Below are 18,913 nucleotides of genomic sequence, written 5' to 3'. Positions count from 1 at the left end.
TTCTATCTTTACAAATCACTTACCTTCTTTTTATATATATAATTCCATTCATTTGCAAATTCATTTGCAAATTACTTGTTAGAAGTTATATCAACTTTTATTTTACTTTTGTATTTTATAAAGTAAGTCTTATATGTATGTTTTGAGCATCAATGCATAGTTTTTAAAGTTTTCATTTCCCTAATATTTATCCATCCAAAGATCAGTCCATATTTGTATACTAATATGACGTCTATGAGTTTCATCTTTTCCTCATTATTCTTTTTGTCACTCCCACCTCTTCTTCCTTATTAATTCCCCTTTTATTCCACCACACAACACATCTCCACTTCTCTCTCTGTTTTTCCTCCTTTTCCCCCAACAAAAACACCCTCTCAATCATGGATGAAAAACCTCTTAATAATCATCCCAATCCCAAACCTATGGCAGAAGAACCCTCATACACACCCAGAAATTACCGCCGCCCCCTCTGCACTTTCATCACAGTCTTCCTCCTATTAGCCGCTCTCACAGCTCTCATTCTCTTTCTAATCTACCGACCCCATAAACCCCAATTCACCGTCGTCGGCGCCGCGGTTTACGACCTCAACACCACCTCCCCACCGTTCATCTCAACCTCCATGCAATTCACTCTTATCACAAGAAACCCCAACAAAAGAGTCGCAATCATATACGAAAAACTCTCCGCCTATGTTTCCTACCGGAATCAACCTATAACTCCTAGGGTGGTTTTGCCACCGCTTTATCATAGAAAGAAGAGCACGGTTGCAGTGTCGCCGGTTCTCGGTGGGAGCCCGGTGCCGGTGTCGTTGGAGGTGGCGAATGGGTTAGTTATGGATGAAATGTACGGAGTGGTGGCGTTGAGGGTTGTTTTGTTGGGGCGGTTGAGGTGGAAGGCTGGGGGTATAAAGACGGGGAGGCATGGGGTTTATGTTGAGTGTGATGTTTGGGTGGGTTTGAAGAAGGGTTTAGTTGGTGAAGTTCCTTTGCTGGGATCAACTTCTAAGGACTGTGATGTTGATGTATGAGTATGAATATTTAAATTAATTTGTACTAATACAATGTAATAAGGCTGTAATTAGTCTCTTAAACTTGATTTGTGTAAATCTATACTTGTTTTTAATGTTGTTCTTATTTTGGAGATTTGTATATTCAATTTAAGATTGGATCGAAGGAATGAGAATGAAGAGGCAGAGGAGCAACCATGATGTCAATCAAAGGAAAAATTGGTGAATTGTTTGCAATTGGTGGAGACACGTGGCGTTGCATGCATGTAATATTCCACACCTGTCTTTATAACTAAGTAGACACATGTGCATATAGGGCATATTTTACGCTTAAAGCTTTATTTGGTCCTGACTTATCTAAAATTTTGTCATTTGGCTCCTAACCTATTATTTGGTCACAATCTATCTCATTTGGTGAAATTTCATCCAATTTGTATTCAAACTTTAACCGATTCTGAAATTTCATCCAATTTGTATTCAAACTTTAACCGATGAAATGAATCGTTATTTCATTAATAAGTAATGATATTTTGACACTTGAACTTGAAATGTGATATTTATTAAAGTGTTTTTGTCACATTATGTGAAAATAATTAATTTGATTAAAAAAGAAAAAAAAAGAAAAACAAATCTTAATTAATATCTATTAAGTTTAAGTGTTAAAATATCGTTACTTATCAATGAAATAACGATTCGGTTTAAGTTTGAATATAAATTAGGTGAATTTTTACCAATTGGGATAGATCATGAACCAAATGTGACCAAATAATAGGTCAGGGGTCAAATGATAAAATTTTGAATAGATCAGGGGGATTTGAAGCCCAGATTTTATGAATTTCTGATACACCAAATTAATCAAATTACTAGTAGTTTATTACATTGATATTCATCGTAACTTTAACTGCTCAATGGGCTTCGCTCCATTATAGATATCCATATTTCTTTAATGGGTCGGAAAGTATAAATTGACTGAATGAATATAGAGATGAGGAGGATGGAATAGCTCATGGAGTACCCCCATCCCACAATTATTGTTAGCAATCATCTCTGCCATATGTTTATATGAAATTTTTACCATTTTTAGATACTATAAAAATATTAGAAAAAATATAAAGAAACATTTATGTAGTATATTTTTTTGGTAAAAAGTTACAAAGTTTTACAAAGTTGTCTATTTGGTAAAGAGTTTTTTTTTTTTTGTTTTGTAAAATTAAAAGTTTTAAGTCACTTTAAACGTTGTGACTAGTCAAATCTTTAATACTGTGTTTGGTGAAAAGATATTCAAAAGAGTTTATTGAGTTTAAAAAACTAATTTTGAAAAAAAGTGGTTTTAACAGTTTTTTCAATTATCTTATTGTCTATCTTTTTTGAAAGATATTTTACAATAAATTAACTATTAGCAATTAGCTGAGTTTTACAATAAATTTATACAATCAGCTAGTTAAATCAACTAACAAAAAAAAAAGTAATCAGATAACAGCTAATTGCCATACAGGACCAAAGTTAGCAGCTAAAAGAGATTTGATTATACGGTTTAACACATCGTCAAGCCAAAGCCAATATGTCATGTAAGTAAAATTCAATTAAAATTTCATTTAGGCCATGTAAGCAAAGTTAGCAAATCATGTGCTATATACCTTTAGTTAAAAGATTTTTTTTTATTTTTTTGTAATTTTTCTTAAAATATTTAGCAGTCTGATGATAGATCATCTTGCATTAAAATTCTAATGCATAAGTTTATATATTAATTTAAATTCTAATTAATGCTTCCTCAATTAACTCAAACTTTATGTAATTTAATTAACATGTGGAAAATATTCAAAAATTGAGTTAATAAATTTAAATGTAATTAGTGAGCATATCTTAATCTTTCAGTCTGCCCACTGAACCACAACTTTTAGAGGTATATTCTTTGTAAGATATATAGAACTAAAAGGATGTATTGATATATGCAACTTTTACTGGTTGGTTATAAATCAACCCACTTAATAGAATATGTTCTTCCATCAACTGGAAAAAAAAAAAAAAAAAAAAAAGAATCTGTTCTTTTGGCTTTTACAGTGCTATCCACTACATATATTACATGTATATCTGTAGGTTCCCCTTTTAAAACAGAAATATTCTTTCTTCAATATGAATGCCTACCTCCTACGCTACACATACCTTAATTAATTACAACTTAATTGTTTTTTTATGGTAAAATTAGGTCCGTAAAAAAGTTCATTGTATACCAAACTCAAACATATGCATGCAACTCGAGCTGACTCACCTTCCAAGACCAAGAGTACACTGTTAGAATCATTAATATGCACCAAATATAACATCTTCACATTGTAGAGGGGTAAAAATGGATAATTGGTTGACCCAACCCATTTAATAAATGGATCAGTCCAATCCATTTATTAATAGATGGATTGAGATAATCCATTTCATTTATTAAACGGGTTATATGGGTTGACTCATTTAACTTAATTAATTAAATTTAATTAAAAATTGAAAAAAAAAATAAAAATATTGTAAAAGTATAAAAACATAATTTTTTTTTTAATTCCAGTGGAATTTCACAATTTTGGGATTCCAAAAAATACTCCATAAATTTGTAATTCTAAAATTCTAGAAAATACTAGAATTTCATCATTCTAGAAAACATTGGCATCCCAGTATTTTAATAACATAGTAAGTATTTTATACAAATTTTTTTAGTGATTAACTTGTATCTGAAAGACTTGAATATTGTTATTTCGGCAGGTTATTTTTGTTACTGTAAACAGAATAAATATTTTAGACATAATTGATACTTGCAATGTGTGATGTGATTTCTTTTTTTTTTGCTTATAATTAAATAACAATAAAACAATCTGTTTAAATTTTATGTTAGATAATCGTAAAATTAATCTTATTTGATAATATTAGAGATAAAATTATAGCATTCCATATGTTAGGAATAAATCTACACTTTTTAAAAAAATGCTAAGAGTAAATTTGAACCTTATCTAAACTCGAAAATTTAAAAGTTGAATACTATAAAAGTGACTAGTGTTGGGATTTTCTTTTTCCTTTATGTGAGATGAATAAATTTTGAAGTTTGACTTTGGAATTATACATGTCCCACTAGTGCAATTTTCTTGTAGCCTATGTCAAAAGTTTCTTTCAAGGTTGGCTAATTCTAAGATTCTCACGTATATATATGTACATGCTTTCAGGTCCATATCTATTTTCCTGGTCAACGTATTCAATATACCCTTAGATTAGTTATAACTTAATACATGTTGATCAAAAAAAAATATATATATATATAACTTAATACATATATTTTCTTAGAAAAACGTACATGAATGTTTTTTTTAAAGGAAAAACGTACATGAATGTTGATAAAATAAAAAAAGAGATAACAAAAGTTCTGATTCGGTCCCTTCATTTTTATTAGCTTATTTAATTTTCAATTTTTAAATTGGTTTTATTTGGAGTTTTTTTTCCTTCCATAAAATTAAATGATATACATTAGTTTGAATAGTTAAAAATTTTAAATGGCTTATCTTTGTATGAACATAATTATATAATCACATGTACAATTCACAGTTAAATACAAAATTAGCTAGGAACTTAATGTAATTAATTACAAAAATTCAGAAGTTTAATATATCCAATTAAAAACCCATGATTTTATAAAACCAGCAAAGTATAGAGATTTCAAAATGATTTAGATATACAATTACAATTAATAAAAAAAGCTAGAAAGTAAAATTAACATAATCCTCACCAAAGAGATAAACAATCCTCTCTTCTCTCCATGGATCTACCTTCCCTTTTTCCTTCTCAACAGGCAATAACTTAAGTCTGCATAGAGGGCATGTAGCGTGTTGATGTTCCACCCATCCATCTATACATTTTCTGTGAAATAAGTGACTGCAATTTCCAACCAATCTTATCTCCTCGCTTTCTTCTATCCAATTCAAGCAAATAGCACACCAAATAACTTCGGAGATACCTTCCCTTCTCCATTGAAACTCGCCTAATGACATCGCCGGTAGCTTTTCCTTTATCATCTTTGACATCGAATCACTCATGTATGGTACTGGAAACATTGCTGCTGAATATGGCCACAAATGATCTTCTGCTTCATCATTTTGCTTCTTTTCTCTGTAATATATAATTCCATGGAGGTAAGAAATTAGTGGTATAACAAATGTGACATTGATGAATGCAACCAAGGAACCCATTAATGTTTTTTAAAGGAGGACAACGATTTATGCAACTTTGTTATTAGGTGCAATATTTTAGTAGAGGGATTTTATTAATTGGAATAGTCCATATTGATACTTACAATTAATGATTATTAATGGCAAAAACAAAACAACTTGAGGCCTCTTACTGAAGTTTTTATAATTTCTTTATAATTACATGTATATTTAAAAAAAAAAAAAAAAACTAAATTTTTTTCGAATTGTTAAAATTATAAATTTCAATCAAATTAATAAGGATATGTTAAAGTAAATTCTTTATTTGTTCTTCTGTACAAATTTCATAATCTATCAAACTTTAAATTTTTATCTTTTTGACCATTTACTTTGAGGAAAAAATGACTCCCACCAGATTAGATTATGACCCTCCTTAATATTAGAAGTGTGAAGATTAGTAATCAGGAGGAGGATAAGGACAGACACTGCTGGGCCTTGACTAATAATGGTTCTTATTCTTGCAAATCGGCCTATGAAGCTTTTACCCCTAATAGGGCTGATCCTCCTTTGGAAATTTGGAATTCCATTTGGGCCCTCAAAGTCCCCTACCGCATTAGGAGTTTCCTATGGCTGGGAGTCAAAGACAGGCTCCTCACGAATGCAGATAGACACAGAAGGCACTTGGCTGTATCTGGTGCCTGTAGCAGATGCAACGACCATGTGGAAACATTGTGCCATGCTTTGAGGGATTGCCCGAATAGTAGAAAGGTTTGGGAAGGGGTCCTTCCTCACCACATCCTTCCTTCCTTTATGGGGTTCTCTGATATTGACTGGTTCTCTGAAGGCGTTAATGGGAATTTGTTGGCCAGTATGGAGCACGGGGCTATTCTCTTCGCTATTATTTGTCACCAAATGTGGAAATGGAGGAATGAAGAGTTATTTGCTGAGAAGACTGTCTTTATTCCTGACCTCCAGTTTTACTTCTCGAAAAAACTCTCTGTTATTACAAAGAGTTTTGAAGGAGAGCCCCTGGTTCACCCCTCCCCGGTTAAAGAGGTCCAGTTAGTTGGTTGGAGGAAGCCCAGGGAAGGGGTTGTCAAGTTGAATACGGATGGCTCCTGCCTTAGTAATGGCAGAATTGCTGCTGGTGGAGTTCTTCGGGATGCTGGTGGCGCCTGGCTGGCTGGGTTTACCCATAACTTAGGTACGGGCTCCTCCTTTACTGCAGAGCTCTGGGGGATCTTGTCTGGCATTAAACTCGCCATTCGCATGGGTGTTAAAAGACTTTCGGTGGAGTCTGACAATTTGGAGGCTATCAACAGGATTTCGGATAGACAGGCTGTTTGTCTTAAGAGTCAGAATCTCATTAAAGCCATCTTGAGGCTTCGTCCTGCCTTCGATTCTCTTACCTTCTCCCATATTTATAGGGAGCAAAACCGCGTGGCGGATCGCTTAGCAGCTGCTGGGCATGGGGGGATGTTAGGTGTTTCTACCCTTTCCGTTCCTCCTTCTTTTCTGTTACCTTCTCTTCTTGAGGATAGGATTGGGGTCAGTCTTCCTAGACTGATCCCGGGTTAGGTTTTTGTTTGTTTGTTTTTTTTTCTTCCCTTCTTACCAAAAAAAAAAAAAAAAAAGATTATGTATTTTTATTTATTATTATTTTTTTTTTAGTCAGTGTTAATATATTTTATCGGATTTCATTGTATCTGCTCTCTATTATTTTTTCATTTATCTTTTTTTTCGGATTTAGCAAGAGCGGAAATGATTTATTTTATCTCTGCATCAATAAATCTATGTGGTTGCATCAAAAGAAAGGACTCAGATCCGAATGTTCGGAATAGTCTAAATGCTGAAAATTTTATTACAATTACTTTTATATGAATCTCCATTTATAAGAAGTATATGTTTTATTTTTCTTTTTGTGGTTTTTATATATATCTTTTATGTTTGTTTTTGCTCTTTATAATCGTTTTAGTATTTTTATGGACTTTCTAAATATTTATTTCTTATCGTTTTTTGTTGTACTTGTTGTTTGTTTATCTAGGTCCCGTTTGTTTGGGGGAAAATATTCTGCAGGAAAATATTTTTCCAATTTTCCAGTGTTTGCTTGGACAGGAAAATAAGTTGCAAGTCAATGGAAAAACAAGGAAGAAATAAGGGAAAATGTTTTACCCTTTTCAAAAGGGTAACACATTTTCTCCAAAACATACGCGTTCAGAGAAAAATTGGGAAAACGTTAAAAAATGTAAAAATATGAAACATGAAAAATATAAATAATATGAAAACGTTACAAAACACGAGAATATGACAAAAAAAACTCGCAAAAAATATGAAAATGTGAACAAATGCGAAAAATACAAAAACGCAAAAAAAAAACATTTGAAAAAGCACAAAACATGAACACGAAAAAGTGACAAAACACGAAATATACAAAAAACACAAAAACGTGAAAAAATATGAAAAACACGAAAACGCAAAAAAATGCTAAAACACAAAAACGTGACAATACGTGAAAAACGCGATAAACATGAAAAGATGAAAAATTCAAACAAAACACGAAAACATAAAAAACACAAAAACGTGAAAAATACGAAAAACATGAAAAAAAACGCGAATAACACGAAAAAGTAACAAAATGCGAAAAATAAAAAACGCGAAAAAAAGAAAACGTGAAAAAGGGAAAAACTGAAAACCGAAAAGCTAAACGTGAAAACACAAAAAAGAAGAAAAAGTGCAAAAAAATATAATAGCGTTGAAAACGTACAAAAAATGCCGAAAATGTGAAAAAATGTTTTCGTGTTTTTATATTTATTTTTTCATATTTTTGTGTTTTTCAACTTTTTTCCATGTTTTTAATATTTTTTTACTATTCGTAATTTTCGCATTTTTCCACTTTTTGTGTTTTTAATAAATTTTTATATTTTTTGTGTGTTTTTTCACGTTTTTCTTTTTTCCATATTTTTGCATGTTTTCGTGTTTTTAACGTTTTCGTGTTTTCCACATCTTTTCAAGTTTTTTATGTTTCGTGTTTTTTTTACATTTTCTTATTTTCATGGGTTTTTTTACATTTTTTTTCTATTTTTTACGTTTTCACAGTTTTTCACGTCTCTACATATTTTTTGTGTTTTATATATACAATTGAAAATAAAAAAATACAGAAAATCTATATTTAGTGGTTGGAAAATATTTTTCGGTGTTTTCCAATGTTGTAGCCAAATACCGGAAAATATTTTCCAGTGTTGTTGCCAAACACAGGAAAATATTTTATTTTCCTGCACAATATTTTCCCTGCATAAAATTTTCCAGAACACAATATTTTCTCCAAACAAACGACCCCCTAATGAAATTAGAAGTATTTCTATAAAAAAATATTAATTTTTTTATAATAGAAAAAAGTTAACTTTTCTTAAAATAAGCAACAAAAATGATTAATATATATGTTGAAATGGAAGATAAAAAACGCAATCCATTGAGGAAATTTTATGGCATTATAATTTAAAAATAGTATCTAAAAATATTCATAAAATAAGAGCTGACCTTTGGTGCGTACGTAATTAATATTATTATATAATATGGAGTTTTAATTTTATTATCCTAAAAAAGGAAACATTCAATTTTGTGCCGATATATACAAAGAAGGATTTATAATACTGATTGTGTATCATTGTTTTATCCAACAAATCTTCCACAAAAGAGTTTTCATCCAATAAATAGTTTTTCTGTTTGTTGGTTTGAAAACGAAAAACAACTGACAAATATATATCATTTTCTTATGGCAAGTGGGTAATGGGGGGGGAGAAGAGATGATGAAGGATTTTAGATTTTTTAAATAAAAACTAATTGTTATATTTATTTGAATCTTAATCCTTCATATTAAAAGGAGGGTTAGGATTCATTCATCTAACAACTTCAATTATGAGAGAACCAAAAACTAATAAAATTTTAGATTTGAGGTTTTGATATTGTTACATTGTTTCTGCATTATAACTTTTTTATATATATAATTTAGTTATTAAATTTTAATTTATTGAATCTATGATTACTTTCCCTCTGGCAGGTCGCATTTCTCAACGCTGTTTGGTTGATCTAGTCTGTAAGAAATGCTGCTATTTTTTAGAGCAAGCCACCAAACATTCATGAGGAATTACGCTATCTTTGGTCTGCAATTCGTAGCTCTGATAGAATCAGCAACGGATCGGCATGGAATTCTGTTGTGGAGTTATCTATGTTGGTCCCGTGTAATGTAACAGGATTAGTTCCAAGGGGGGGATTAGGAACTAATGTAACTTTTTCGCTTAATTACTGACTTAATTTAATTCTTTAAACAATTTCACTCAGTTTAGGTCAGCAAGGCTGAGCGCGATGCAAGACAACTTTAGTCAGAGGCTGACTAGAATTGTTTTACTTGTGAGTTGGGAATTAACGCTTAAGGTCAGCTTCCAACTCGGCACTCTAATTACTCAGCGTCGGCTTATACAGATTATATACTGAGTAATTTAAACAAGCAACACACACACACACACACATATATATATATATATATATATATATATATATATATATATCAAGAGAATGGATAGAAGTTACTCAGCAGTCTTATCCTGGTTCGGCCTCACCGCCTACATCCAGTCCCCAGAATCCTTCTGGACTTTTTCAATCCACTACTGAGCTCTTTGAAGGTAGAGCACAAACCGTTTACAAGCAATTGAGTATGCAAGAGTACCGTCCTCTATTCGTCTACTCAACCCTACTGAGCGCTATAACCAAACACTCAGATTTTCTCTACCACTGAGTACTAAAACCGAGTACTCAACACCACTCTCTCAATCTTTACAATTGATACAAATTTGTTCTTACTAGATGAAGAACACTTTAGATGAATATAAATTCGATCTAGACTTTTACACAGAGATAGGATTTGGGTGTAAGTGTTTGCTTTTCTTGTTTGTATGAGCTTGTATGTATGCTTTTTCTTTTTGTACTTCGGCAAAAGATCCAAGTGATGAACTTGTCCTTTTATAGTGAAATCTGATGCTTCAATCATTTGAATTCGGATGTATCCGTTGAATTCAAACGGTCTTCTTGCGTCATTCACTGGTCAGCATACAGATTTGCAGGCCAATCCTGTCGTATGAAATTGGCAGGCGTCAAGCTTGTCTTCTTCCTACAGGTTCGTCTTCTAGCGCCAGTTTCGTCTTCTAGCCAAATACCAGTTGACCCATGCGTCTCGAAACTGTCTCTTTGCGTAATTCCAAAGCTTCTGAATTGGCACAGATCCTTGTCGGTTTTTGTCTTTTAGTTAACGGATCATTGGCGCTGTCCTGATGAACACTCAGCTTGACTTTTATAGACGTTGCCTTCGATCTTTATCTTTGGCGACGCTGAGTTACGTTTTACTCAGCTTCCTCGGGCAGCTTCGTCTGCAAGCGTTAGTTCTGAAGAAGACTTTTCTTCTATGGTGCTGAGTTGTATTCTACTCAGCTTCTGTGGCTCATGCTGACTTCGTTCTGTCTTGCTTTTTATTTCTGTTCTCATTTATAATTATACTCAACATTGAACAAGCACATTAGTACAATTAAATCAAAGCACTTAAATTTAATTGTCTTAATCATGGGATTAACTTAAGTAATTTTGTCAAATCAAAATCATGTGGAAAGGTGTTTCAACAAACTCCCCCATTTTGATGTTGGCAAAAATATTTAATTATGGAACTCAACATTGAGATTCCCCATCATTGTTCTACCTTTTATTCTTCTGAAGTTACTCCCCCGTAAGGGTTGCATCTATTGACTCAATTTAACTCTAAACCTTCTAAGATTTAATCGAGTGAAATTAAGACATGCTTTTACTGACTTAGTTCAGTTCTAGACCTTCCAAGATCTAATTCAGATGAGCCTAGGTCAGTTTTCAGAAGAGGGTCAATACTTGGAACATTTAGTTTTTACTCAGTGTCGCATATGAGTATCAGAGTTGTGTGCTGAGTAATTTTTACTTGTATATTTCTTATGTTCATAAGCTTTGATTTGTTGTTCAATTATTAGTTAAGTATGACAGATCAGCATATAAGCACAATAGGTAAGCATCGCATATGTAAAGTCAGTTTGGACAGAAGATGCTTATATAGATAGTCAGCATAACACAATAGAACATTCCACATATAAAGTTACAAGTCATAAGCTAAGACTATTTCTAATCTATCTCTTTATGTTGGATTTGCCCTTGCCCTTGGCAGTTCTTTGTTGCTGACTTAGATTGGACGGGTCAGCAGAAGTTGAACCAGGCTTCTGCTGAGATGGCTCCCCCATTTTCTGCTGAGTTCCAGCAGCTTGCCTTTGGCGGTCTTTCTCCCTCGTTTTGCCAGCATCGGGAGTTGGAGAAGGAGGATAGAAAGTTCCCTGTTGAACAGCACGAGTCAGTTTGGAGGAGTACATTTGGAGTTGACTCGTACTTTCCCTAAGACCTTTGAAGACTTGTATGCCATCGGACATAGTGGAAGCGGAGATCTTAATATTGGCACTGAGCATACTTAGTAAGTACTCTTGAGATTTCCCGATCCAAGTTATCGATTCTGTCATCCGGGCATAGGATTGATGATACATCCTGAGCAGGGCAGTGTCATATTGTTGACGTTGAGTGTTTGTGTGCCGGACCTGCGCAAGGGTGGTTTGAGTGCATTGCAGAATCTCATTTATCTTCACTAGGTCAGTGTCCATTTCCTCTTTATTCAGGTTAAGTAGGCGAATGGTTTCACCAATCTGTTCGATGGAACACTGAGAGGAGGAGGAGATAAGATCACGAGCTCCGGTCAGCTCAGAGGTCAGCTGGGAGAAATGTTGATTGACCTCAGCAGAGGTTGCATATGTTGAGTTCACAGCTGATAAAGCATTGAGTTGACCTTGGATGGCATTCATATGATTCACCATCATCAACTGGAGTTCGGCCAGCTTTACTATAGACTCTTGCTTGGGCTGTTGAGAAGCAAAAGATGTCATGACACTCATCAAGTCTTTGAGACCCTTGATTTCAGTCAAAAGTTGAGTGACAGAGGAGATTTGTGTTGGCTCAACATGAACAGACCCAGCAGCATCGGCCTGAGTTTGATAAATGTCCTGAAGTAGAGCTTGAGCTGAGTCGATAATCTTTCTACCAGACTCAGAAGCATTTAAGTAAGCATAGGACTCATCAGTTTGTGGTTCAGAGGCCGGAATCGTGTCAGCACTGGATGGAGGAGGTGTTTGGTGCTGAGAAGTAGAGGTGCCAGCATGGTCAGCAGCTGCCCTTTTAGCCAGGTCAGCAGCAGGTGCTGACTGGTTGTCATTCTGCGTTGAAGGAGTAGGAAGAGGTCGATCAGCAGAGTTATTGACCTGCTGTTGAGCGATTTCCGCAAGTGCATGGTATACGCTTGTAGTAATAAAAGATATCGATCCCACAGGGAACATTTTTTAACAAAACTTATTTACAATCGGTTAAATTTACTTTTAAGGTTTATAATATGGAAAATCGTTTTAATCGGTTTTGGTTTTGAAATTGCTAGAATAAGAATTAGATTAGAATATAAAGATGTTAGAAAATATCTGATTTAAGATTGAATTTGCAAAACAGGAACGTTTTAGTACTTTAGAAAAGTAAACAGGTATATTTGTTTGCATTAAGCAAAGAAACAACTTTAAACTTTGTACGAATTATAAAGATGAAATAAATGACGGAACCTCTAATTAATTGGCTTTGAACGCGACAAAACCCTTATCCGGGATAATTGCCCTTAACCAAATTAAAACTCTACCGAGATAATAATTTGCCTAAGTGTTCAACAAAGTTTCCTTGTAAAGATTTAAATTAAATACGTTTTAATGAAAACACCAGCATCAATCCACTTCGGCTCATTTACCAAAGTGCTGCATAAGAATCTATCGAATAGAACGGACTTTATTAGATGAAATATAAATTGATACAAGTTTACAGAGAACATGGAGCATTGAATTCTTCGACGGCGTGCAAGTGAACGGGTTGTCAATCCTTTCCTTGGGTTTCGTTCGAGTTTGTCAGGCTCAGGGGCGAATCCTCTACTCAATCTTCTCGCTGAATCTTCGTAATAGAGACTGGGTCGGTCTATTACCAAAATGAAAACTAAACTGGAACAATGTCTAAACGCTACTGAATTTGTTATTAATTTGTAAACAATGTGTGTACATCATATTGCTTTGAACAGAAATGAAATCTAATCTCTGACTCATTTTTGAGTCAGAGTTTTTGCATAAACTCTGCACTAATCTAATTCTCTCAATATTTATTCAACTCTTAATCAACTCTTTATTTATAGATGTTGAAGAGTCGTGATTGAAGTGTCATGTCCGTTTGTGAAGGATCGTGTCCGCTGCGAAAGGACATCTTTATCCACCCGAACGATCGTGTTTCGTCGAAAACGAAAGTGTGCAACATGCTTCTAAATCTCCTGCTCGTACCGAGAATTATCAAATTCACTACCGAGAATGGGGGAGCATCAATTGTACTTCGGACGAAGGGAAAAAAGAATGAAGGACGCGTGTCGCGACCGTGAATAGGGGAAGCCGCGGTCGCGGCACAGAGCTTTTTCGGTTTTTCAGCTTTCGTTCGTGTCCTCGACTTGGCGTTATTAATTTTCGTCGTCTTCGACTCCTTTTGTAGGGCTTTTCTTTTATTTTCGAGCTCTTTTTACTCCTATTTGGATTTAACCAAATATTTATGTACCTTGCATGAAAGAAACATATTCGAAAGTAAAAGTATTCTAAATAGGTATAAATAGCATAAATTCGTAGCAATAGTGATGTAATTATTGATAATATTTTAGGTATATTTTGGGCTTAACAAATCTCCACACTTAATCTTTTGCTAGTCCCGAGCAAAATTTCACTGAATTTATTCTCTAACTAATCTCTTTATGAAAATAAAACATATATCTCTGTATTACCTTTTAAATTAGTTAAGCCGAAAAGACTAACTTCGCATGGCAAATTTATACGCAAAATATCAAACTAACTTAGTACAATATACGATATATCATTCGTCTTATATTTTCAATTTTGAATTGAAGCATTCGGGACAATGTATAAGCACGCATGTTATTGAGTTTTTCATCTCAAGGCATTTCAAAGCACTAAAATTTTCTTTCCCAAACCTAAACTAATATATAAGATATATTAAAATGAATAAGTACTTGATTTTATTTGCTTGGTTATGCCCGAAATAAGGGTGGTTTCAACCGTAACCTTATACGTATTTTATTGCTTTGTGTTTGCTTAAGAGGTACCGACCATGCCATGGGTGGACGCAATCGTTACTTTAAACTTATACACGCTTATTTTTTTGCTTTAAACGTTCCTTCCATACCTCGATTGTGATAAGGGTGGTCGCAACCGTGGTCAAAAGTAAATGGTACTTAATTTTCTTCCCTTTCATACCTCGATTGTGATAAGGTTGGTCTCAATCGTGGCCAAAAGTTAAGAATTCAACTAATTGATTGATTAATATGAAATATAAAATTGAATTTGGGAAAAAGAAAGATAGCACATTCATCCTATATTGACTTAAAATTCAACATGTATTATGGCTAAAGTTTCCTTAAAAACTTCAATTGGTGTTAATGTAAGACGAAATCAAACCGAGCTAAAAAATTGTTAGTTCAATTTAATGCCTATAAACCTAATTGAAAATTTAAAATAAGATTTATTGATCATGAATTGCATGATATAAAATAGAGATTTAAAATAAAGAATTTATTTAATTAAAATACATTTACTCGAGACAATTTTACTTAAAATCGTATCGGAGATTTGTGAAAAATAATAAAAATTATTACCCGTATAGAAATATTGTTTCTATCGATAATGATAACCTAAACAAATAATCATAGGTTAAAATATTTTAAACATATGAAAAATGTTATATAAAAATGTTATTGAAAATGTGTTGCAAAATATGTTGCACTAGCACAAAAACAAGTGTTGCGGTCATAAATTTTGGTTTAAAAATTATTCGTTGCATTTATTCGTACTAAAAATAAAATGATATATGCAATATCTCCTCCCACACTTAAATTGGACCATGTCCTCATTGGTGCAAAAATTGATAAAACACGAAAAATGTGTACGAAATAAATCATAAAAATAGATAAATATGAAATGGATTTTATCCAATCAGAAATAGAAATTATACCAAACGTAAGCAAAAAGAACATAAAGGATAAATGAGTGGAGAAAAGATAAGATAAAACCTATTCTGGAGAAGGGGAACCCAGTGGAGATGGTGTAGTCACTACGTTTGGACGACGGAAACATTGATAATAACTAGCGTCATGTTGACGTGTGATCTCTCCTCAAAGTATGGATATGTGTATCCACCGCATTTAATCATGAACTCATCTCTTGATTATTCTCCATAATAGCATCGAACCGCAAATGCATAGGCCGATTGTGTGGAGGCATATGGTTCAAAATTTGTGGCAAATTAACTAGATCATTAACATTGTGCTCTTCCTCAACATGTCCTTGTGCTTGTGTGGAGGCATCAACATGCGCATCTTTCTCACCTTCTTCTTCATCATCAGAATGTATATCGTCATCCGCACAAAAATATGTCTTCGCATTACTATCCTCTTGAATACTATTACCATGTGAACTGGAAGTACCAACTTTGAACTTGCAAAACTAGCCAACAGTGGCTAACCACTATGGATGTGTAAAAGTTGTGGCATAATCCAATATCGGAAAATAAGTAGGAGTAAGTGATTAGAAAACTAGTCCATAATACTCGTAGCATCCAAAACAAAACCAGTATTCCAAGGACGCATATGAACGTGCTTAGTGGTTAAAAATGGAAACATGGACCTAATTTGTCAAAAGGTAATCCAAGTGAATCTACCACGAAATCCTTTGCTTAATCCAAAAGGAACAAATATACCCTCACTTCAAAACTTGAGATTAATTGCATCCAAACTAGGCAAATTATGTCCAACCCGGATTGGTTAGAAAATTGAGGGCTTAACAATAACCTATTTTTGTATGATATCCAAACCAAATACTCATCTTGTCATCCCCAACTTCATAATATTAACCTAAATCCCTAAATGTAATCCTCTCATTCCCTTTTAGAAAAAGAAAGAGTAACCAATACAATAATGTTTGTTTCACTATCCATTATGCCCATAAAAGTGCTTGTACCACTACCCGTTCCCATCTGAAATAATGTTGAATGGAGATAGAGGAAACCTGATGAGTAACCTTTTTATGTTTAGGCATGGTGTGGAAAAAGGGTTAGGATATGGAGGTGGTGTTTGGGAAAGATGTATTTTGGGGAAGTAAAAATTGGTAAAAAGTAAAGGTGGTATGGTGTGGAATTGAGTTGTGAAAAAGAAAATGTGTTTGAAATAGAGTTGATGGAATGTGTGTATAAGGGATAGGCGAATAGAGGTATGAATTTAGGGGTGAAGAATAGAAAAAGGTAAAAATTTGTTCAAATTCGAGCAAAACCCCGCCTACAGGTCGCGTGTCGCGACCGAGAATCGCAAAGCCACGGCCGCGGCACGCGACTTTCATGGAAATTTGGCCCTGAATTGTGGTCCATTTTTGCTGCTCATACTGAGAATTATTAATTCTCGGTAGAGAATTGGTCAAAAGTGGCTAAATTTGTGTATTTGGACCGAGTTTGAGTAATTCCTTGATTAGTTGTGCCCGAAACTGAATGTGAATTGTACCTGCACTTAAATACTGAAATGAAAACATTAAATGCAAGGAAAACCAAAGGTTTAGCCGTATTGATTGGGAAAATAATAAAACATTAATGCTTGTAAGTAGAGTTCATGTAGAATCAGTGTTCATGAATTCACATAAGTTGAATGAATCGTCCAAAAGATAATAAATGGAAGTGCATGTAGGTATTTATTCATGCTTAAAACTGAAACATGATCTCTATTCAAATTAAATAAGAATTCAAATAATGAAACTTTTAACCTTAGACATTAATCTTATTTAATTGGTACAGAGTCATATGAAAAATTTGTAGGCTTTATTTTAAGAAGTTCATACTGATATATGCAATAATCAATACGATATAAGTTCATAATTTCATAATTAAGATTAAACTTAATGGTTGCATGAAAAAATTATTATCATGTTCAAAAGTTAATAATGATTATAACTTATTAGCATTGAAGATATATATGAACAGATTCATTTGCTGATAGTTTATAAATTTTAACAGACATAACCCAGAACATTAAGATTAAAGTATGAAAATGAAACAAAGTTTTATGGCACAACACATATTTGCATAAATGAATAGTAACATATGTACAAGAAAGATTAAAAATAAACCTATATACAAAAGCAAACAAATGAAAATTAAACAAATCAAATTATTAATCACTTATTCATAAATGAACAAGAACATAAATGAACAAGGAATGTTTAGGCAAATCTGAATGCTTCAGATTAATGAAATAATAAACAGATTCATTTTAACATCATATACACATTCATGTTGAAGGCTATACTGTTTCATTTTACAGATTCAGTCTAATAACTTGCACAGATAACATTTACGAATCAAAAATAAATAAAGAATCAAACTTGATATGCTATCAAAATTTAAAAGCATATGTACAGAACAAAACTTATATAATTAATGTTCATGAACTTGTTCAATAGTTATGAATGATGATACCGTATCAGTATGTAATCTATATGAAAAGTCAGATGTGTGGAAACATTTCTGAAATTGAATACAGATGCATGAAAAATAACTACAGATTCATGTTAAAACTTAGATTCAGATGTATTCGTATAACTTGTATGGTTAACGTATTTTTAAGCAGAAAGAATCAAAGAATCAAACTTGATAGTTTTATTAAAATTAGAAGAACACATGTACATAATAACACAAAGAACATACATATTTAAAAATGAAAACAAACCTATTTACAAACTAAACACACAAAAAGTAAAATTAAACAGAACAAAACTAAATAAACTAAATTTTCATCTCGTTGAATTGGGATTTGCGTAGCCCGATAAAGATCAATCTTCGCTTGCACGAAGATCTGTCTTTTGTCAAAAGAAAGAACTCATGGGCCAACTCATATGGTGTGCAGCAGTAATCTTCTTGGAAGATTAATGCTTGGAAATCATGGTTCTAAAAGAAGAAAAAGTTTCTGTAACTTTGTTTTTTTTATGTGTGATAACTGAGAAGAAATCAGATTTTGTCTGATAGAGATGAATAGAAAATGTAAGCAACAAAAATCTGATCATTGCCAATTGTTTATAATGATGTGAAGAGGAATTAAAGTTTCTGTTGGTAACGAAAAGGTACAAATTCACACCATTTGAACATGAAGAAACATAATTTTTCAAAATGGTGCAGGAACTGAGGAAGAAAGAGAAGATACAGGTCTGATATAAACCCGTGTCGCGACCGTGAATGGTGATTCGCGGTTGCGGCAAAGTTTTTTTTTTTGTCTGAAGTTACAGAGAATTTTAAATTCTCGGCAGGGAATTTCAATTCTCGGTAAGTTCAGAAATGTTTTTCCTCTTCCTTTACTTGGAAATCCTGAATTCTCTACTGAGAATTCATATTCTCAGTAAGTTCAGAAAAAAAATTTTGTGCAAAACATTTAGAAAGATGATTTTAAAGAATTTTTATTGGATAAAACTTGTTTATACACAAATCAAACTTATGAAATAAAAATAAAACAAAAAT

General features: G+C 33.0%; 1 protein-coding gene across 1 annotated transcript; it reads left to right on the top strand.

Moving 5' to 3' along the window:
- Positions 1–219: 219 nt before the first annotated feature.
- Positions 220–1,141, top strand: LOC136217358 (NDR1/HIN1-like protein 12). The gene has a single exon (XM_066003961.1). It carries the CDS (start codon positions 381–383, stop codon positions 1,026–1,028), a length of 648 nt encoding a protein of 215 aa, XP_065860033.1. The 5' UTR covers positions 220–380; the 3' UTR covers positions 1,029–1,141.
- Positions 1,142–18,913: the final 17,772 nt, after the last annotated feature.

Source organism: Euphorbia lathyris, chromosome 2 (assembly GCF_963576675.1).
Source record: "Euphorbia lathyris chromosome 2, ddEupLath1.1, whole genome shotgun sequence".
NCBI classification, from domain to species: Eukaryota; Viridiplantae; Streptophyta; class Magnoliopsida; order Malpighiales; family Euphorbiaceae; genus Euphorbia; species Euphorbia lathyris.
Note: the sequence above shows the minus strand (reverse complement) of the source record. Positions and strands in the feature narration are given on the sequence as shown.